This window comes from Plectropomus leopardus, chromosome 17, assembly GCF_008729295.1.
Source record: "Plectropomus leopardus isolate mb chromosome 17, YSFRI_Pleo_2.0, whole genome shotgun sequence".
Classification (NCBI taxonomy): Eukaryota; Metazoa; Chordata; class Actinopteri; order Perciformes; family Serranidae; genus Plectropomus; species Plectropomus leopardus.
In genome coordinates, this window is record NC_056479.1 from 15,054,263 (window position 1) to 15,076,514 (window position 22,252).

Genomic DNA, 22,252 nt, shown 5'->3' on the forward strand with positions numbered 1-22,252 from the left:
TTAGATTGCCGAAAAATATTACTATTATTATTTATATTTATTATTGTTGTTTTATTTTAGCATATTTTCCGGTAACTTTCTCTTTTTGTTTGGGTCATTTCTTATTAAGTAGCCCACTGCCTTTCCATATATATATATATTTTTAAAGAAGCCAATTTGCTAAGGTTTCAAAGGGTTAAAAAACAAACTTCTGTCAGCTTGTGTGTTGATTGCACGCATGTGTCAACAGCACCTTTGTAGATCATATTAACTCTTTAGAGGTTCAGCGAAGTTGGCTTTCGGGAGGAAAAAAACACACTGCATGGGGATTTGTAAGAGTTAACGAAGCTGCAAAGCATTTTTCCAGAAGTCAAATGGAAACTGTTCAAACGGGCTGAAAACTTTCAGCTTGTTCCCCTCGGTGCACGTGGGGCAGCAGGAGGGAGGGAGGTGGGGGCTCAGCTGGCAGCAGCAGAGTTGTCCCGGGAATTCATCTGTTCCCATGGTAACTCCCGAAGTTCCCGGGAGAAGAACGTGGGAAATGGGATAAAAACATGCTTGTGTTCTCGTGCCGAAAATTACCTCTGTTGACCGAGCTCTTTAGCCTCTCTCAGGGCAGCTTTACTGAATGTCAGCCACTAATCATTTACAGTGCTCAGATAGAAAGCTTTACAGGCTTATTGTTAAAAAAAAATAACCATCAGTTTTCATAGGGAGAATTAAACACATCAGTGACAACATGTTGACAACAACTCAGAGGACATAATCATAATAAAGGAGTGTTCAAAACTAGTGCATTCCACCTGTCAAGAAAACCATCAATCATTTGTAGATATTTTGTTTGTTTATTTGTTGTTATTATTTTATTTTATTTTATTTTTTACATTTTATTGTCTACTTTTGAAACTAAAGACTAGTATGACAATATAATGACCTTTTCCTTATTTTGAGTAGTCCAAAATTACAAAGATTCTGAACTTATAAATGGAAAGCAGGCTCGCAAATGTTTATTTACTTATTTATTTTTACTTTGTAATCAGCAAATTAGTTGATATGATCACAATACACCCACTGTGCCATCATAATTAATAAATTACAGTAAAAAAGTTAATGAACTTTTCTTTGGCAGAAAAAGTCATTCATAAAAAGTTGTACATAAATGTGGCAAGACCACCATGAAGAATTATTAGAAATAAAATATAATTTCACAGAGCAGAAGTGACATTGTATTATTTGCATTAACATGTAGGCTTACTGGTATGAAGTGCTTGATTGGTCCATAGGATTGCATCATGTTATAGAAGATTTTCATGTGCAATGTCAATCTGTCAAGAACCTATTGACTGAAGCTGTCAGCAGAATGTAGGGAAGGAAATGTAACAACATTTCTCTCTTTAATGTGGCAGAAATATCTGGCTCCCGTGAAATGCCAGTACTTCAGAATTGTACTGGACTTTTACAAGACTTGAGTAAAAGTAAAAAGAAGGACTTAATTACTTTCCTCCTCTGTTCAGGAAAAAGCCTGCTGGAGTTGCCTGCTGTACTGGACTGTGATATTCACTCAAGAGTGAGATTGTATTATTTCAGCGGTTTAATGCCGTCATCTCACATGACTACGATGGGGAAGGAAGCATGTTGTGTATGTGGTTCGGAACTGCGGTAAACACGAGAGAGAGGCGGAACCCGTCCAGGCAGACTGACAGGTCTCAGCCTCATTGGCAGTTAAAGCATAGGAAGTAAGCTGGCAGACAAAACAACAGTGTGAGGCAGTTAGTGTCATTGCCGCGTTATTCTTAACCCCTGCAGGTATGCTATTAGCCCTACATTCTGCACACTTGTTAGCAGCTTTGTTTTGCGTGTAGGAAGTGGCTAGCAATCCAACATCAGTCAGCACAACGGAGGAAATGGTCTCTCTCAGTTCTCCTCCTGAAGCGGCACACTGAGCACAGCACTTGCTTTGTCACAATATTGCGTGCCCTGACCCCTCTTTTCCCCCAACCAGATTACAACACTGAGACTGAGTCACTGAGCCTCACAGCTGAGAGGATTTAGAGTCAGTTAGTCTTGTGACTGAAATATTTTTGAGCTTGAAGGAGTTCACCTTCTTGCAAAAGTTGTAACAATCATAAAAGTTCTGGTTTGATTTGACAGATTGATGCGTTTCCATTTTCAATTTACGATTTCCCTCTTTTCAAAAGATTCTTTGCTTGTGCATACAACCACACATATTATATTCATCATATCATTACTCATGACTTTTTTGACAATCAGAAAGATAAAGAAAGAGGGAAAACAAACAAAATGTGTATGTACATATGCAATGTCTTAACGTTTATACATCAGTTAGACCACAAGCATTCTCCACTGTGCACATAAATCATCACTTTTTTCCATTTACTAACACAAATATTTTTTCTCACTCTAAGCTGATTGGTCAAATTTTCCATACTATAAATCTCTGTTATAGTTTTTAAGCATTGCTCTGCAGTAGGGGGTCCAAACTTGTACAAATTCCCTGCTATTGCCTTCTTACTTGTGATTAGTATCTAAGTCAAATATCTATGATTATCAATGACATAATGGTTTATATTTCAAGGGTACATAACTTTGCATAACTTCTCTTGAAGATAAAATAAGATAAAACTTACAGCAGCAAAGGGATAGTGCAAACAGGAAGCATCTGTAAAAACAAACACAAAGCAATATAGTAAGTAAACAGTAGAAAAGCAAAATATAATTTAAAAAAAAGTCCTAAATTCAGATTTTCCAAAATGAGTGTAATTTATTTTAAAAAAAACAAACAAAAAAAAAAAACGCATGTGGTGTAAATCGGGTAGCGAGTTATTCTGCCCATGTCCTTAAATTTTTAGTGGTGTGTTGTGTCTTGCACATACTAAACCAATTTATGATTTTCAACTGTAGAAAACTGCAAGGGTTGAAAGAAAACAGTGCTCTGCAATTTTATCGAACACAATCAGAAATCAGATGTGCTGGAAAATAAAAAGAGATATCACCTCAGATCAAAAGCTGCAACACCTCCTGTTGAGCATCACATGTGGTGACTTGTTTACTGCAGTACCTGTACTGAAATATAACAGAATGTTTCATTATATAGCACAATATAACGTTTTGCTACACCTAGGGTTGCAGTGGTATACAGGTTTTAAGGTGTATAGTATTATGAAAATTGATGGTTATCATACCATGCAAATTTGCTTATCTACGGTATTGTGAAAAAAAAATGCAACTGGACAGAGGACCGTGTATGTCCTTTCCTCTCAAACTGCCTGTCAGATTATTAACACTTACCTTTATTAAAAGTTTCAAGTAATATTTTTGAAACACAAAAAAAAAAATCTATTTTTATTCCATTAAGAGTAACTGTTTCTAATAATAATAGTGATTGTGTATGTGAAACAGGTATATTTTCCGAGACCGTTATCGTTTTGTGAAAATCTCATACCGTTGAACCTTAATTAAACCCTTTGTTGCTACTCATAGAGCTCAGAAACTATAAGATTACTTACAGATTCCTGGCTGTCTGACTCCATCTTTCCCGTCTCTACCCTGTTAACCATCATGTCAGTAATCGGCAGAAGCCTGACCTTGACTCATCTGTGGGCATTCGCCTGTGAATGCTATCACTTAGTGGAGATGAATTGGGCCCTTTATTAAGCAAAACCCTCTTATCTCTGACTAACCCAATTTTCCCTTAAAAATGCCCTCATCAGATTTCCTCAGACATTTAACCCGTAAGCATTATTCACCCTGTTAAAGGCGCTCATTCACCACTGTAACTGTGGAATTTTACCCTGAAGCATCCCATCCTCATTGTGTTATCAGCTGAGGGATTCCACTGTGAGGTTTTTGCTCTCTCCATGTGTTTGCATTTACTTTGCATTTTAAGTGGCGACAAAAAATTGTGGCATTATGAATTAATTCTTTGTGTCTGAGGGCCGTTTTATTTCTTCAGGTTACCTGATCCTCAACCTCTTACTCAACACCAGGCTTGCCTAACAATGTTGCACTCTGGCAATAAGCCTATGTTGTTTTTGCCGCTTTTCTGACATGAACATGATGGATGTGGCACAAAGATGGATTGTTCTAGTTCATCTCAGTGTCGGTATGTTCCACCTAAGCTGCAGAACGCAAGTGTTGCTTGTGTGTCTAAGTGTGTGCATGCATTCCTGTTGGGATTGCGGGGGTTTGACCAGGACAGCGCTGACAGAATCTGCGCCCCGTGGCCGCATCTAGCGTCCAGCCACCCAGAGGTCAGGAGGTGTTGGGTGTTTGTCATATCTACAGAGCGTGCAGGGACAAGCCTCCCAGCTCCGCACTGCTGTTTGCCTCCTGCACAGGTGGTCTTCACTCTGTCATCACCCCAATAAAACCAGTTATTGCTCTCTTAAGAGTAATTGGGGAATTATTGGAAGTGGCACCTGAAAACCCACTTTTAACTTATATGGCTTAGAGGAGCATTATGACTGCCACAAGGCTTGACCTCCTTGTAGAGGTTAATTGTGAAATTGTTTCATACTTGAAGTGCACAAGATGTTTGGCTGTGTTAACTAATATAAAAGAGAGAATTTATTCACATTGTTAAAATTGCTTAGACATATCTATTTAAAACATTAGATGGATTTCATTCTGTAAAAACAAAGTCGTTTTTGGATACTATCAAAACAGAAAGCTGGAATCAGTTGATAGCTGTTGTGTGCGAGCGTGTGTTTTTGTTCTAGACGTGAAGCAGCATGCCAGGACGAGAGGGCCGGTATCTACCTCAGTGATCTGAATTCTAAAAGTGCTCCCTCTCTCCAGCTTATCTCTGTCTTTGCCCCCTTTGCCTTTTCTTCTCTTTTCTTCAGTCAGACTATTTTGAGACCGCAGGTGTTCCAGCAATGTAGTGACCGACAGAGGTGTGTGTGTGTTTTACGTCTGCATGTGTGTTTTGGGTGTACGGCGGGTTTATGTTAGAGGATTCCTGGTTCTTCTCTTTTGGCAGAGAAAGCTGCCAAGTGAGTGAGACAGCAAGAGGCCAACATGTCACAGCATGTCAGTGTGTGTATAGGGCCAGGATTATTAAATTCTCTACTATGTGTGTATTTATATGTGTGTGCGTGCCAATGAGTAAAAGTGTGGGTGTGGGCGCTTATGCATCATTGTGGCTGCTAATGCAGACACCCTACTAAAGCTGCCATGTGCGTGTTGTTTGTTGACAAATTTGCCGGTCCTGTTTTGCAGCGCGTTTTTAAGGTCGTGATCAAACACGCTCCAAAGTTATGGAACACACTGGCGTCACTGTGTAGCTGACAGATGGAGAGCCATTAAAAATGTCTCAGTCAAATCATTAGTCAGTGGAAGAAGTGATTGCGCCTACTCTCTCTCGTTAGTGTAATGCATCTCCTTCCCATTTGACAGCACTGCAGAGGTTCAGGAATCCATTAGCTGCACCCTTCCTTAGACGGGACTATAACGGCACATGTGCTTTGCTGTCAATATGTCTTCCTTCACCCATTAGCGCACCAAAACCAGCTGAGGTCTTCGAAACGTCTCAGGTGCCTGAAGGCTGAGGGGCAAGTAAGAGCCTGAATCAATGAACAGCCCCAAGGTGGGAGAGCAGAGTGAGGCGTGGAAGGGGTTGAGGATATACAGTAGGGGTCAGAGGTCAGACCCAGGGGCGCCTAAGGGAACTTACCCACAGCTGTCTGTTTATGTCCTAGTGAGGAAGTAGCCTTGAGAAGGATAGATGGTTTGGATGGCAAATAGCTTCAAATGTACTTTTAATGAGGCAGCTGCAGTCTTCTCCTTGATGGCTGTTCCATAAGTGCCCAGGGTGGTCCATAGGTATTAGCCGTAATGAGTGAACAAAGATGTGTATAGTATTCTAAACCTCAGTGCTCATTAGCTAGAATGAGTTGGAGGCTTATCATCGAAGTATCTACCTGAATCCAAGTACAGCCCCGCCTTTTTCATCTTTGAGAACTAATGACTCATTTTCTTCCCCCATAAGGAGACTTAGACAGCCCCCCTTGGCGCCATGTCATGGTTACCCATCATCGAGACCATTTTATCATTTTGTCACATCTCACCTGCTGGAGCCTTTTCTCACTTTATCCTCTCAAGCTCTGAAGTTGGTCCAACTTCATGTTTCCCCGCAAACCAAAACACACTGACAAAACAGCCCTGCAGCGCTCAATTCTTGCCATACATACATTACCACCACAATCAGGCTGCTCCATGCTAAATACCTCCCCTGCAGTCTTAACCACAATCCTGCGTCGATCTCACGTTGCAGACTGCCAGCCATCAGCTCTCTGCGCACGGCCTCACCTTCACCCCACCAAAAACCACCAAAGGACTCCTTTAAAGTTTCCGAGGTACATACCAGAGTGGCGGGTCCTTTATGTTCCTGCTGAATCAGACAGGCAGACACACGGCCCACTTCAGACCTCACCAGTCTTGCCCTGAACTCCAAAGCTGGGCTCCAGGAAGCAGGTCAGTGAAGTGTGGAGAGAACAGAAGCAGCTGTGGGAAGCCTGTCTCCACCGGCCAGCAGAAACAGTAACAGTGCAAGGGGCAAGCAGGAGCTCTCCTGGTGCACTGGTGGAAGTTAAAGCAACATAAAGGCAGTTGGAACTGCCTCTCTCACAAGAAACATTGTGTCTGAGTTTATACACTCTTTCGTGTTTGATTTTGCACAACAAAAGCTTCATAAATATTAGCATTGTCAGCTAGCAAGGTACTTTCAGCCGTCGCCTTAGCCTTTTTTCCACTGCACAAGAAAACCTGCTAACACACACACTGACATCTTGCTTTTAATGTGATGCAAAAGGTAACAATCGGCATTCACACCCACGTCAGATGACTCTAGCCTCTTAAATGGTGAGATGCATAAGACTGCTCCGAGTTTGAGAGACTGAATAACGCGTATATATAAAAAGAAGCAACCACCCTAAAGTTTCACAGACATCTGTCCATGCTGCTCTCTACTGTTTACTAACCTGTTTTTCAGCCTCTCTGTGACATCAAACATGACACTCAAAATAATTCCCTATAGACACCAGCAAAGGCATACTCATCTGCTGCAAAGTACTACTGGCAACTGGTAGGGGTCTTGAGCCTATTTCTTTGTGTTTAAAAAAGCTGCTTATACATTAGAATTTTCATGGTGAAGGGGTATCTGTTTCTCTCTGGGCCTTGGAATAATGTGCCATGATAAATCAAGCAGTGAGTATTTAAAGAGGTATGGAGTCCAGCGGCAGCAGATGTTGATGATAGCAGATGGTTAACAAAGATCCAAGCCTGCTATGGCTCCTCAGTCCCTTTTTGTTCTTCACTGATTAGTCTCTATGTGCTGCCATCAGGGCAGACAAAACAGACAAGTCTCTCAGAACAATCCAGCCAATTATGGAAAAAGAAATGGGTGTGTGTCAGTGCAGGGGGCCACCCCCCACCCTTATTCCACCTCTCCACCACCTGCATTGGGCCACCATGGATGAACAGGGAGAACCACCATCTAGGAAACTCATGCACAGCATTTAATTTGTGGCAGTTTATGGTTGCCAATCATAATCACAGCCTTGGTGCGGATGACTTCACCTCCTGTTTAAGTGTTACCTGCCTGACAGTACAACAGTCTGTGTTCTTTTGTGTGCTTGAGCCTCTGTGATGGAGCATACACTCTCTTCCTGGCTGCCTCTTCAAACAAAGTCATCTTTTATATCAGGTGAAACATTAAAGACTTAAAGTACCTGACTCAAACTGAATAGTGATCAGATGAAAGAACAGATCAAGGGGAGCGCATGAAGACAGCTTAAAGTCATTATTGCACAAATCATTGTACAAACCCACCCAAACCAACTAGAAACTGCTATTTACGAGCATGTTAAGCATGCTGTCATGCTGCTCCTTGTAATGTCGTTACCAGGGATTATCTTGCTCGCAAAAATTCAAATTACAACACTTCAGGGTTCAGTTCACCAGCTTACTATTTTTTGCAAGGGTGACTGAAAGGTAAACAGACAGCTTAAAATTTAGCTGGGAAACATTGGCACATGCAAGCTGGTGAGGGGCCCAGGGAGGATGGACCACCCCTGAAGGGTGCTGTAGCAAGCTGGGCCGCAGCCCAGGCTCAGCCCTCGTCCTAAACTGCAGGCCAAATGGACCTGTGTTGACAGGTCACCAATCGTCTGTCAAAATCAAATAGGCAAATGTGAAACGAGGCCGGCACAGTCAAACATTATTGAGCATGATGAAGCAGATGGTCATTACTGTGTTAGATATAGCTTTAGGCTGGGTGTCATGCTAATCTATGAGGATGCCTAGGCTGTTTGTCCAATAGCGGGAGCTGTGATTTGGGTCTGTGATAGAGAGGCTGTTTGTCTCATTGCATGCTCTTGCGTGGTTTATTTGGTTGGTTAGTTTTTTTTCGAAGTGCTAGTGGTTTTTTTGGTGGTTTGTTTGGTTGTCTGTTAGTTTATCTGGCTGTGGGTTTGGTTTGTTTGCATCCCAGTGTGGTTTTTATGTGTGTTGAGTCTGTATGTGTGTTGTGGATATTCTCCTGGTTGACGTGGGGTCGTGTTTACAGAGCGGGTCCCAGCAGAGCCCAGATCTCTGACCCTCACATTCCAGAACCACCACTAATCGGCTCCGTCTGCTGTTCTCTGCAGAGAAACCCTCGCCGCATCTCCCTTGGCTCCATCTCTCCTGTTTTCTCTCACCCCAGTATTACTGCCCTCACCCCTATTTGTCAATTTTCTAGCCTCCTGGCCATGCATTTTAGCCTAGTTTAATGTTTAATGCTGTATTGATCAGCAGATGTTAGCAACATGACCATAAAACTTGTCGATGAATAACTATCATCGGTCCTATTTTTTATGCATTCTGTCTTTAATCACTTTCTCAATAGTTTTTGGGTTTTTTTTCTCTTGCTTTTGGTTGTTGTTGTTCTCCACTCACAGTGAGCTCATTCTGGGCTGCGGTCATAGATGTGTAAATTAGAACCAGAAGAGTTTCTCAGAGTGAGGCAAATATCCCCTCTGCTCTCATTCCTCCTCCTCTCCTCCCTCCCTCCATTCCCCCCTTCTTTCTTTCTGTCCCTTTTGACTATTTGAAAGCATTCCTGCTTTGAGTGTCAGGCCCAGTGAGCAGCACATTCTGGCCTGCCTGTGTGAGCCGACCCGCTCCTCCGCCTCCTTTTGGGTCCCCTTGCAGGCCTTCTTGGCCTGGCTCTCTTTTCAGCATGTCTTGGCCAGGTGCAGAGGTTTACTCACAGCTGCCTGACAGATGATGTGAGGGTCTCTGGAGTGTTTTCATGTCTTGTTGTGAAAACAGTTTTAATGTAGTTGTAAAGCATGGAGGTTGACTGTGACACAGGAGCTTGTAATTTGTATGGGAGTTTGCAGATACTGAATGGCTTTGCATCTGGTTTCTAGCAGTATTGCTTTGTTTTTTAATAATTACACAGTACTGAGAATTTGTGACCAAACTCAGGTTGATGTTAAATTGGTTGGTTTATTTTATTGAGAAGTTTTGCAAACAGCTTTGCGGGCGATCTTTGGTGCATGGCCATTAGAGCAGAGTCTGCCATGGACTTAATGCAAAAATAGGGAAAACAACAGCCATCAGCACCGGCAGGTCTGAGGTCATAAAATATGCTGCAATCTTGCTCAGCACTTCAGGTTCCCATTAGACCTCCATATGTATTGAAAATGATCCCTTAAAAAGTCCATGTTCCTTCTGAAACCGCAGAGTGTCCTTAATGGAGACTCTGTCCATTACCTCTCTGCCAGTGCAGCAAAATATTGATTATTGAAAGAGGACTGTCCATATTGTGGAATGTGATGAGGACACAAAAAACCTTGTTAATGGATGGTATGGAGGGCAATATTTGCCTCAAAATTGACCGCATTACATCGAAAGCAGTCCATTAACTGACAGAATAGCATCAAATGCCGCACTTTATGTTGCAATATTTGAGCACACAAAAAACAACCCAAAATATGTTTTAAAAACACATTTCAGAATGGCTTACAAAGCATTGTCAACTCCTGATTATGAGTTGTATTGTCCACATTTGGGCATAAAAAAGAAACAAAAGCTGCATTACTTATTGTATAATGGGAACTACCAATGATTGTTGAGTCAGTCAATTTAGATTTTCATCCCCAATCAATGTCATTACTGAGGACCCCTGTCCCCACTCCAAGACTGCTCAGCTTTCACATTAGTGACATTGTTCCGTACCCAAGTATAGTTGCGTTATCATCTATGTGAAATTTGTTTATGTTGTCATTACAGTTTAGTTAGCACCATTGTAAGTTTCTAAAACCCATCTGTTAGTCGACCTTTGCATTATGCTTACTATTGTTTATAATTTGGAGACAAATTCAAGATTGACCCTCTCACCTACCCTCCTACTTTATCACTAATGGCAGTTAAGTTTAGAAAATGAGATTGTTGCATGCTGTCCTCATATGCAGACCTTTGCAACTCAACTCACTTACTATTTTGGTACAGTTGGTTTTTACACCTGAGGCAAACATAATGCAGTAGACAAGAACCCATACTTAAGAAAAGCTTTTCAGTGAACTCAGTAACAGATACACGTACCTTGCACAGTGCTGTACACAGTGTTCACACCATCGAACAAATTGAAGTTTGGGGTCAAGTATACTCGTATCCAGGCCCAGGTCTCTGATGGGAAAGCCCCTGAAATCACAGTGATACATCAATTACAATGCATACTGATGATTTTGTCTGTTTGCTTTATCTTACTCACCAGCAGAACAATCATTCTTTTCTCCCCTTCTTTTAATCACATAGTACAAACAAATACAGTCACACTCACACACATGCACAAAGGTGTCTTGTCAAGCCAGCAAGCTACAATTGTCTACTGTGTGAGGGATAGCTTTTTTTGTAGCTTAAACATTTTAAGTGTATTGCATTATAACCAACTAAAAAAAAAATCACACCCACTCAGTTTGAACCAGAGATGAACTAGACCATATCTCCACAGGTCTCCACCAAGGTATGATACACACAGATAAGAGGATTATGATTAGGAGATGAGTGTGCATTTTATGCAGGTGACAGAAAGGAACTGGGAAACCCTAATACAGGAAATTCATTCTAAATTAAAGCCGCAAGCAGTGATGAAAAGGCCCTCACACCCCCATGTATGTCAGAGTACTGATGAACTCTCGCAAAAGTGGCCGTTCATTTCTGTGAAAGTCGGATAATGCACGCAGAGGGTTTGGACCCTGGAGTGAGCAACAGAGGGAACATAAATTCCACGTCATCTTGGTGAACATCATTTGTAGACCAAGCCATGAAAACTAAATTAATTAATGAATTAATATTAAAACATAAAACCTATTTGGAATGTTAAGTCTGAACCTTATCCAGGGCTGGTAAGTTTTACAGACAGCTTCCCAGAGAAGAGTCTGAAGTGCAACTTAAAACACAGTTGAAATGTTTGAGGTTTAGCTCAGTTGGTTAGAGGGTTTGCCTGCAGACTATGAGATCATTGATTCGAACCTTACCCAGGACAGGTGAATTTTACAAGCAGCTGTCCAAACCAGAGAGGGAAAAAGAACGCTGAAAATTGTCAAAATGTCAGTTGGATAAGCTCTAAAAGTGTTTCAGGTTGTGAGATTGAACTTTATCCAGGACAGGCGAGTTTTAAAGACTGCTGTCCAAACGAGTGTGAAAGAGAACATCGAGAACAGTGTCAGTGTTTGGAGTGTCAGGAGGTTTGGCTCAGTGGGTTAGACGGCCGGTTGGTATCTGAGGTTGTGGGTTTGAGCCTTATTCGGGACAGTTGACTTTTAAAGGTTGTTGTCCAAATGTGAAAGGTAAAGGCAACGTCTCAAACGGTATAAATAACTAAACTGAGGCTCAGGGGGAAAAAAAGGATGGTTGAAGTCTCGTAGGTTGGCAGTTCGAGCCACACAAGCCAAGCAGTTATGCAACAGAACAAAATCCATGGCTGAAATTTAATGGATAATGCCAGAATTGGTGAAAACTATACATATACAAGACAAGGAGACAATTGTGTCACAAACAAACAAACAAAGTACCATATACATGAAGTACTAACAGTATTAAAACATGTCAGTACTCTGTAATGGACAAAGTGTGTTATTACATCACAGTTTCTAAATTACCTCAGATTTTACTTTGACAATTCTTTACCGATATTCCTTGATTTCGACAAACGTGTGCCGATCCTGGTTTTACCTGTTTCGGGACAACTTCACCTGATTTATCAGTCAAAACGATTTATTACTCAACTTACATGCTATAATTTGTTCTGCAATATCATAATCAGTGTCTAAACTGTATGAATCTAAGCAAACACCTGGGGCATTTAGCGCAGCCACTGTATATCCCCTAAAAGTGCTTCTTTTTGCCACTGAAAGGCCCAGATTATTATTATAAGTGTCTGACAACATTACAGGAAAGGCCTACAGAGAGATGAAACATTTTGTTTGTGTGTTTGTTTGTATTTCTGCCTGATCCTATCTATTTGTTAATGTGTGTAAAACAAGTCTCGCTCAAGGAGAAATCTTGTTGTGAAATCTCGCAGACTTTTCCATATGGTCAAAATCAGCTAAACATTCAGCCATGACATTGAAAATCTTTAAGATAACACTAAGTTCTCCTTGTGCAAGGCCTATTTAGCTGCAGTGTTTCTCAATATTGGACCAATTTCAAAACTAGTTGTCCCCATTATCCACTTAGATGCAAAAACATGAGAAAATAGGGTCCAAGTTGAAAAATTCCAAGTTTTCCCTTTAAGAATACCTTTTAGTACCTCTATTAACTATTGTGGCAATACAGTGTCCACAAAATTCAACATTATAGGAGTCTTACGATAAATGATATGACTATAGAATCGATAGCATGATTATTTCAATGAATTGCATTACATTATCTCACTAATAAATTTAAACTACTAATCTAGTAGATCGACAAGATTCAGTTGACAATATTTATAAAAGACGGAGTTCTAAGAGATAAAACCATAACTTCAAAATAAACAGAATAGATCAATTATCATCAATTCCTTTGTATAAGAAACAGATCACATATGTGACCTGTATGTTTTACATGAGGCACATTTATGTAACATATGTAGGTGTGTGTGAGAAGAAGCCTGTAGACGTGGCGACTGAAAGAGATGAGCAAGAGATCAGGGTCAGATGAGTGTTTGCTATCTCTCTCTCTTTGTTGGCGTCACGGCCTCTGCTATCTGCCTGCAACGTGTTTCCCTTCCTCGCTGTCTTACAAAGGCCCCTCTTAAATTATACTGAAGTGGGCTGGCTTTTATCTGTGTTTCGTCTTTCTGTTAGGGCAGCACGACTTTGACTACAGAGGTCACTTAAACACACTTTTGACTCTTAAGAGTTGTCTCAGTGTGTTTTCAGTGCTGATAGTCTTAAAGCTATAAATTATTTACTTGCTATCCTTAATCAGGTGAGGGCGGCTGAATGAGTTGATTGTGACAGCAAACACACAGAATAATAAAACTGAAACAAAGTCGATGTGGACAAATCTTTAAGTGGGCAGAGTAGGTCAGAACTTCATGCCATGCCCTCTCTCAGTTAATAATTACCGATTTATCATGCTTCAAGACATATTTGTGTGCCATTGTTGATGTGTTTGAGTGTGTGTTTTTCCTTTTGGCCTGATTCGAGTGTGTATCCTGTGCACTACACAGTCACGTAGTCTGAGAGATTCCCTGGCAGAAGCAGTGTTTTGGCCTGGGTGCGTTCCAGCCAACCAGCAGGCCTGGGATGACAGGAAGAGGCACAGAGGTTAATGATTAGTCCCATGTTCTCGCTGCATTCCATGGGGTGACAAGGGGACATGGGATAGGGAACAAGAAAACTGGAGCAGTCTTTCACAGGGCTATTGGTTATTAGTTTGAAGCACAACAGAGAATAAATGCTGTGCAGCTCAGCTCCTGTTTCTGGGGATAAAAACACACCGTTTCCTTTTTTGAGGTTTGTTTGCTTAAGTGTGCTAGACCTTGACCCACTTTCACCTGATACTTCTTATAATTAGTGACTAGCCAGGAAACACAGTTGACACATTTTGTATGTTGTACAATTAGATGGACTAAAGGGATAGTTCAACCAAAAATGGAAAATCAGTCATTAATTCTTTAATTCTACTCACCCTCATGTCGAAAGTTGGGTGAAGCTTTATAGTCCACAAAACACTGCTGCAGGTTCATGGGGAAACGGTGTTGGGAAAAGGAGCAAGGAAAGGGTGACCAGGATTCAAATGTTAAAAAAAAAACATAATATAACCAAAAAATGTCTCCATATTGCTCATCCAAAGTAATCCAAGTGTCCTGAAGCCCCAACGTGCCAAGTTGTTTTAAAAAACGTCAATGGCACCATGTTTTTAGCCTTGTTGTAGCCTGTAGCTCCTAGTATTGGAGCCAGTCATGTATACCTGTTTGTGTGAGGCCAACGAGAGCTCTCAGAAGCCTCCCCCACAAGCAGAGAGAGACTACTGGAGTTACCAGCAAGTAACAAGTCTCATTGTTGGATTTGAAGCTACTCTTTGTGGGGGAGGCTTCCGGGTAGCATGTAAATACTGGTGTGCAGATACAGCAAGCTCTCGTTGGTCTTGCTCGAATGCGCATACGTGAATGCAGCTCCCACACACCGTTTGCTTCAATGTTTGGGAAATGAGTGCAACGCTCTCTGGACTTTAAAACTTCACCCGACTTTCCATTGGCATGAGGGTGAGTAGATAATGACTGAATTTTCATGTTTTGGTGAACTATCCTTTTAAAGAGGTATTTCACTGCTTGAAAGATAGCCTTTTAATTTAAAAAAGGCTGTCTCTTCAGTAGAAGGATGCAAATACTTTTAAAACAGGTGCTATATGATCAGAGAAAAAGGAGAAAAAGGACACTTTTGCTCAAGAGTTAGAAAATCTACAACTACCAGAATGTGCTGCGCCCAGTAAATGCTCCAGCTGGTGGTCGACATAATGCGAAACAATGGTGGCAAGAAATGATCTCATATTACAGTTGAACAGTAAGCTAAAATGTGTCTCTGAAAACATTTGAGGCAACAAATAGGCAACACACTAACAGAATTTTGATTTATATTTGATCAGAGCTGCTTAGTTTTCCAATTTGATCTCAGTTTTTTCAGCCTTGGTTGTCACTGTGCAGGAAGCAGTATGGCGCCCACTTCCTGTTGACAAGCTTGTGCTATTACAGCTAAATACTGCACTAAAAAATATGTTTCTAGGAACATTTTAGGCAAAAAATAGGCAGTGCATTAACATAATCTTGATTTATATTCAACCAGCACAGTCTATTTTTACCGTTTCGGACCGAGTTTGACAGTGAAAGACAGAGAGAGAGAGAGAGAGAGAGAGAGACGGGGTGGGCCTGCATCATGTTGCTCCTTTATACTCTGTGTCCACAGTGGTGGCATGGGTGGTGGGCAATATAAAAATACAGAAGTACAGCCTGTAGTTCGAGCAGCAGCCCCGGGGAGCTGATGCAACTCTCTGTATAACGTGTTTTGCATCAATTTGTTTCGTACAGCAGAGTTTTGCTGCTGAGGTAGGAGGGATATCAAGGCACTGGTTAGATGGAGGGGAGTTTACCGGAGTTCATTTACACATACAACCCACATTGTTTTGATACAAAGCTGGTTGAAAGTCAGTATCCCTTTAAAGTCACTGCTTTTTACTGGAACAAAGCGCCATTGTGAAAAATACCTTGCTCATCCTACAGTGGGTTTATTGTCTTCTTCTGGCACACTGAATTTCTTTGTGTACGCCCGCTAATATCTTCTTTCTCCTTCCTCATCTTAATTCTCCACTGTCATGCCCATCTCCTCGTCTGTCTGTCTTTCTGTGCCTGTCATCCTTTCTTCTCCCTGCTCGTCTGATGGAAGCAGCTATGTGTGGAATGCTTCATCCCCCCCAAAACCATGTCACCAGATGACTGATGTTCTTTAAAGATAATCCTCAACTTTATATTAGCTGACTATACCAACTACCTCTGCATCTTGTTCTCTTTCTAGCCCTTTTTACAGAGAGATTACACTGCAGTGCCACTACTAACTCCCTTCTTCATGCCACCTTTGCATTTTCACACAGACAGCGGCATCATCCCACTCCAGTGTGTGATTTTAACTAGCATGCCAACATTTCAGAACCAAAAGCAGACAACACAACAGCGTGGGCCTCTCCTGTGACATATGACATATGTGTCTGCAGCGATTTATTAACAATATGGCATAACATTTGTCATTGGCATAACTGTTGTCATCGACTTAGTTGCTAACTACAAAAATCTCCTGCAGAGGGTCGCACGTATAACACGTCAAAATATGCCACCCCTTATTTTGCCCAGGATCTTGACCTGCTGGCTGACCTGTTTATATCGACATGGTTTCATATAGAATACATATATTTTATATATAGAAAGGCGATATGGCATAACGGCGCGATATTCCCGCATTGAGCAGGCAGTGTAAAAGGGGCTTCTGTTCCTGTTTCTGACTGTTTTTGCACAGATCACATGCTCACAGACATTCATCAAGCCATCTTTTGTTTTTTTGTCCGCCCCCACCCCCCTCCCTTTATCTCCCACATCTCATCAGCCTCCATTCCATTCTTTGCGTGTGAGTTGAAGGCAGTGACTCCGTACAAGCGAGGCTTCTTCTGTGGAGACTCCAGCATCACCTATCCTCACAAGGACAAAGAGGCCATCCCTGACAGCCTGCTCATTGGTGGTGGTATAGCCATCACTGGTCTAACAGTAAGACAAGATTAGCTCTACTGACACAGAGTTAACTTTTATATGATGTCATGGAGCATGTGTTTGTTTTAAAGACAAAAATAAATATACTTTCACCGTTCCAGTATTTGTTCAGCTACACTGTTTGAATTACATTAACCAGTTTCTCTTGTTTTACTTCCTTGTCAGATTGCGCTGGGGGAATGCTACCGGGTACGGTTCCGAGGTGTACACTCGCGGGCTTTTGTCCGAAACTGCTATATTTCGTGCCTGTACAAGGAGCTGGGAAGCTTCCTGTTTGGTTGCTGTGTGGGTCAGTCTCTCACCAATATGGCCAAGCTAAGCGTGGGACGCCTGCGACCTAACTTCCTGTCTGTCTGTAACATCACCTACGCGTCCATCAACTGCACTCCAGGCAGCTACGTGCCAAAGGTCACCTGCAGGGCGACTAATCAGAAGATGGTGGAGGAGGCAAGGTGCATGCACATGAGTGTTTTTGCTCTGAAATGACTAGTTTACTAAGGGTGGGACTTATCTTAGTTTGAGTCACGCAGTTAATGTATAACCTTCGGCATCTTTTATTGATTTTGTCTTTCAGGAAGTCTTTTTTTTCCGGCCACGCTTCCTTTGCAATGTACACCATGCTCTACTTGGCAGTAAGTCACAGCTGATTTTAAATACACTCACACATCTGGAATGTGACCTTCATATTCACCTGAGCTTGTGCTGTGTAATTACAGTAGTTGGTGCTGTGTTTACACTGTTTGAGAAATATTAGAACTCACACTTTCATTTCAGTAATTCCAGAAAACACAGAGCCCCAGAGGCTCAGAGAACAACACTGAGTGCAACTATTAACTAGATAAGCTAATTAAACATGCGCAAACCAGCACCAGCACATTTGCTGTTAAATATATTCACACTTCCTGATCGTGAGGGAGGAGATCTTTGAGAGCAGCAATTCTCCAAAGGCATCCTGCTCCAAGCTGAAAGAGCTGGTGAGACAGAGAGGAGGGGAGGGAGGGAGGAGGGGAGTAAGAGAATGAGGGAGAATGTTTTTCCACGGGGAACATGAATAGATGAAGAGGCTATGCAGACAGAGGAGGCCTTGTTGTGAGTCTCATTTAGAGGAGGGGGTGGAGGGCTAAATATGCCTGCTGAGAGATCGACAGGCTTCTTTCAGCAATAGACACCCTCACAACCCCCCCATCTCTTCATCTTTCTCTCACACTGCACTGCCCAGCAGTCATGGGTGCATTGTGGGAGAGAAACGACAGTTAGAGGGAGACAAAAGCACATTATTAACCATAAAATGTCCACATTCCTCATGTATTCCCCCTCATTAACCCTTGAATTACAGTTTTAGGTGGCTTAAATATTTAAAGCTAAAATCAAAGTGAAGTGAAGGTGTTGCTATGCAAAATGCAAAGAGCACTTGTACACTATAGAAGTCCAAATGAAAAGCAGCTCCTCTATAACCAGAAAGAGACAAACAAGGATGAGTAGGGAGAGACTGAATAAGAAGAACAAAAGGGAAGAGTGCTGAAGGGAAGAAGTGGTTTGAGAAAAACAAGAATCTCACTGTTTGTTTCCCCTGTTTTCTCTCCTCTCTACGTCTTACACACACACACACACACACACACACACAAACACACCGCAGGCACAAACTTACAGCCTTGCATGCAAGTTTGCTGCTCGCTAGTGTTTCAGCAGACTGTAGACAACCTGGAGAGATTGTGTCAAACCTGTAGCTACATGCCACCTGCACTGAGGCCAGCTGCTTGTGTAAAGGCAGGAACTGTGACACCTGCTCTCAGCTGGGATAGGAGAGGGAGAGAGAAGGACGTGGTGAGGGTCGGCCTCACCGCAGAAATGTAGGCCACATGCTCTCTAGTGGTCGACGGGTCCAGACAGACCTCCAGTCTACTCATAATAAGGCTAGTCCCGCAACTGCATCACGCTCGCCTCCATGACCCCATTTTTACAGACACAAACATCCATTCTGCACTACAGTGCTGAGGCAGGAGATGAGGATGAACAAAAGGAGGAAATGGGGTTTAGATAGTGTTAATGGACTCGTGCCAAGCTTTTTTTTCCCCTCTGGGTAGCAGACTGAGTTGAGGTCCATGCTGCACTTAAAGATCTCTGGCTGTGTTTATAGAACCTGTATTACAGTCATCAGTTTATGTTTGTTGGGCATTAAAAGGATAGTTCATCCCCAAATCAAAAATACATATTTTCCCTCTAACCTGTAGTGCAAGTTATCAAACTAAGTTGTTCTGGTGTGAGCTGAGTTTTGGAGATATCAGCCATAGAGATGTCTGCCCTCTCTCAAATATAATGAAAGTATATGGCACTCGGCCTGTGGTGCTCGAAGCAACAAAAAACACATTTCCGCTGAAGTAGATCTGTCTATTATGGCGGAAGGAAAAAAGTTCCTGCATTAGATTGCTCACAACAAAATCTGTGGATTATCTTGAGTAACCCGGTCATGATTTCTGGAAAGAGACATTGCTGTTGAGTTTTTCAAATGTATTTTTTGGCACTTTGAGCACCACAAGCTGAGTGCCATCTAGTTCCATTACATTAGAGAGAACGCAGACATCTCTATGGTCAATATTTCCAACAGCAACTCTCACCAAAACAATCTAGATCGATAAATAGCATTACAGGTAAGAGGAAACTTTTAAAACATTTTTTTTTTATTTTGAGGTTAACTGTCCCTTTAACAAAAGCACCCACATGCATGTAATTACTTTTCTGTAGTAGCTATAAACTCAGTAACAATACAATAACAATATTTCTCTCTCTTGAAGTTCTACCTGCAGGCGCGGTTGTCGTGGCGAGGAGCTCGGTTGTTACGCCCACTAATACAGTTCCTCTTAGTGATGATTGCTATCTACACCGGCCTGAGCCGCATCTCTGACTACCGTCACCATCCAACTGACGTCCTCACAGGATTTATCCAAGGAGGACTGACTGCTTACTGGGTGGTATGTTGAAAATCCCTGTTGTCTAAATAGTCTTGAATAACAGTTATCTGTGTCCTCATGGGATTTGTTTCTCTCTGCAGAGTTAGCTTAAACAATAGGCTCTCTCCCTCATTTTACTCTCTCTGATCTCTCATGGTGATTATAAACAGCGAGTGATTGACAGCGTGTGTGGTCTGTGTATATTCCTTGACATGCTTTTTGCGTCTGTGCCTGCAGGCTTTCTACATCTCCTCCATGTTTAAGCCCTGCACCCGTCCAGACCTGTCTCCCACAAGCATGTCCCTGGAGAGTCCACTGTCCAGCCAGCAAACTGTCTGTTAGCACGCACATGGCAATCACTCCAGGAGTCGAGAGACAAGAGAAGATGGACTGCAGAAAGACAGGGAGAATGTCAAGACAGCACAGTTCTGGAGCAGAGAGAAAAGTCTTAAAGAAAGGGAATCATTCTAAGAGAAGGATACGATGAAAGAGTACAATCTAACACATGCTTGCTCTTTCAGGGCATACTGATACATTCACACAGTAATCTAATGTTCACACACTCACACATGTGAAACACAAGAAGCACATTGACTGTAAGTCAAACCCGTCCAGTGAAAAGAACTGCATAGCAATATTACAGATATTTTTTTATATATGAAAAACAAATCTCTATTTTTCAAGAGGATTTATAGAAGCTGCTAATGTTGATAGTTTTCTTCTGTGATGGAGGCATTTGGTCAGTGCATTTAGTTAGCTTTCAAAGCACAAGTGGTCACTCTTTGGTCTTTGGTGAGAGAGGAGAAAAAGCCAGACTCCTCTTTGTTTTTGATCTTCTGCTCAGTTTGGAAAACGTCACCCTGCAGCTGTGAACTGAGACCATTAGACCTCAGATGTAAAGACAGCTCTGTGCCGAGTGATAAGGAACCGGCAGTGGCTTCAACTTCTAACCAACTTTACCCTCTGATGTGCCACTGCTCTAATCAGACTGCCCTGCATCACTATGACTAAACAATAACCTGTATGTAAGCAAAGAAAAAAAAACAGTATTTGAGCTGTAATACAACGTTATCTTTCTTTCTGTGTAACCAAGGTGGTGATGGGGAGGAATCTGACCCTCCTCAGCACTACCACTTTTCTCTACTAACCACTTTGACTGTGTCTCAGAGGTGGAGGTTTGACTGAATTTTGTAACCTTTGACCTTTCGCCCCACCGGACTCCAATCTCTGAGCTGCACCTTGATTTATGCCACTCTGACAGGAGCGCCGATGTGGCTGCAACCCCAGCAGCCCCTCTGTGCATCTTTATTAATAGCACTTGAACGTACGTAATGGAACCCTCTAATAATAATCAATATTATATATTTTATCACATGTTTGAATAATCAGTGTTTATTTTTGTTAATGTCAAACTCATACACTATTTTTTTCTTGAAATGATAATTATTCAAATTGAATGTAAATAGCTGTCATTTTATAAACCACACAGAATTTCATAAGTATTAGTTCCAGTTTTTGGACAGTTTTTACATGTTTATTAAGTGTTTGTATTTACGTTTGTGTCAATCAGGTACGGAGAGTTACTATTGTATCTGTTGTAACTACTAGACTGAGCCACAGATATTATCAGAAAGCTATATTTTTTGTTCCCAATTATTGTTATTTGTTCGTTTTGTCTGTGAACGCCAGAAAGGGCAGAAATAACCACTGTACTCAAAAAACCAAACCAATAAAATGAATGTTGAATGTTTTTAACTTCTTCTGTCCACCATTATTTTTGTGTTAGCATGACGCACACACACGTCAAGTTTTAGGGGGATTAGTAGTGTCAAGTGGCGAGGATTATAGATTGCAACCATCCGAAACTTCTCCCGGTTAGAATTTCTTCAGTGTTCAGGAGGTTTTTACCATAGGCTTCTAACTACAGTGGCCGACGCAAAAACTTTCCATTTTTTCCATCGTTCTGTGAGCAATGGTAATCTGATTTTATGCTTCACATGACATGATTCTGCAGACAGCAGAGCACAGTGAAAGCAAAAGTTGTCTCACCAAGTTGAAGGTGTGCAGCCTGTCGCCGGCAGCTCTTCATGTAACGGCTCATCGTAGCTGCTGCTGTCTGTTCCATTACTCGCTGCAATATTTCTAACCGATCTGCTGTCAAAAATATACTGAAAATGGCCACGAAAGTAGCAATAGTGCTGATCTCACCGGCAAACACAATGCATTTCCTGTGACTACTTGATAGTAAAGTCAACTCATGTTTAACAGCTAAATGCTTTAATTGTTAATCTGCAGCAGTAGGAAATAGTTTGGTTTGCACCAACTTAATACAGCATTTTTTCCATAAACTTTGCCCCCAACACCCAGTTCATAAAACTGCAGATATATAAATAATGCAGTCCTTTCATCCATGGTCCTTAGCCTCAATCCCCTTTGTGCTACTTAATTTGTGGAGAGATAGTGACTTAACAGACATTTGTTTATATGAAAAGATCCAGACGTTCAGAAGGTTTTT

General features: G+C 41.7%; 1 protein-coding gene across 1 annotated transcript; it reads left to right on the plus strand.

Annotated features, from left to right (window-relative positions):
- The first annotated feature begins 14,440 nt into the window (after positions 1 to 14,440).
- LOC121956235 (phospholipid phosphatase 3-like) lies at positions 14,441 to 21,488 on the plus strand. Its single transcript, XM_042504365.1, has 7 exons — positions 14,441 to 14,524; positions 14,590 to 14,743; positions 16,629 to 16,786; positions 16,955 to 17,241; positions 17,364 to 17,421; positions 19,582 to 19,758; positions 19,975 to 21,488. The coding sequence occupies exons 1-7, from the start codon at positions 14,441 to 14,443 to the stop codon at positions 20,077 to 20,079; spliced, it is 1,023 nt and encodes a 340-aa protein (XP_042360299.1). The 3' UTR covers positions 20,080 to 21,488.
- The last annotated feature ends 764 nt before the right edge of the window (positions 21,489 to 22,252 follow it).

Excerpts from the sequence above, each read along its gene's own strand:
- LOC121956235 (XM_042504365.1), top strand. The coding sequence starts at position 14,441 with ATGTATACCTGTTTGTGTGAGGCCAACGAGAGCTCTCAGAAGCCTCCC. Across the intron at positions 17,242-17,363 it reads AAGATGGTGGAGGAGGCAAG|GAAGTCTTTTTTTTCCGGCC; the intron begins GTGCATGCACAT and ends TTTGTCTTTCAG. Across the intron at positions 19,759-19,974 it reads GACTGACTGCTTACTGGGTG|GCTTTCTACATCTCCTCCAT; the intron begins GTATGTTGAAAA and ends CTGTGCCTGCAG.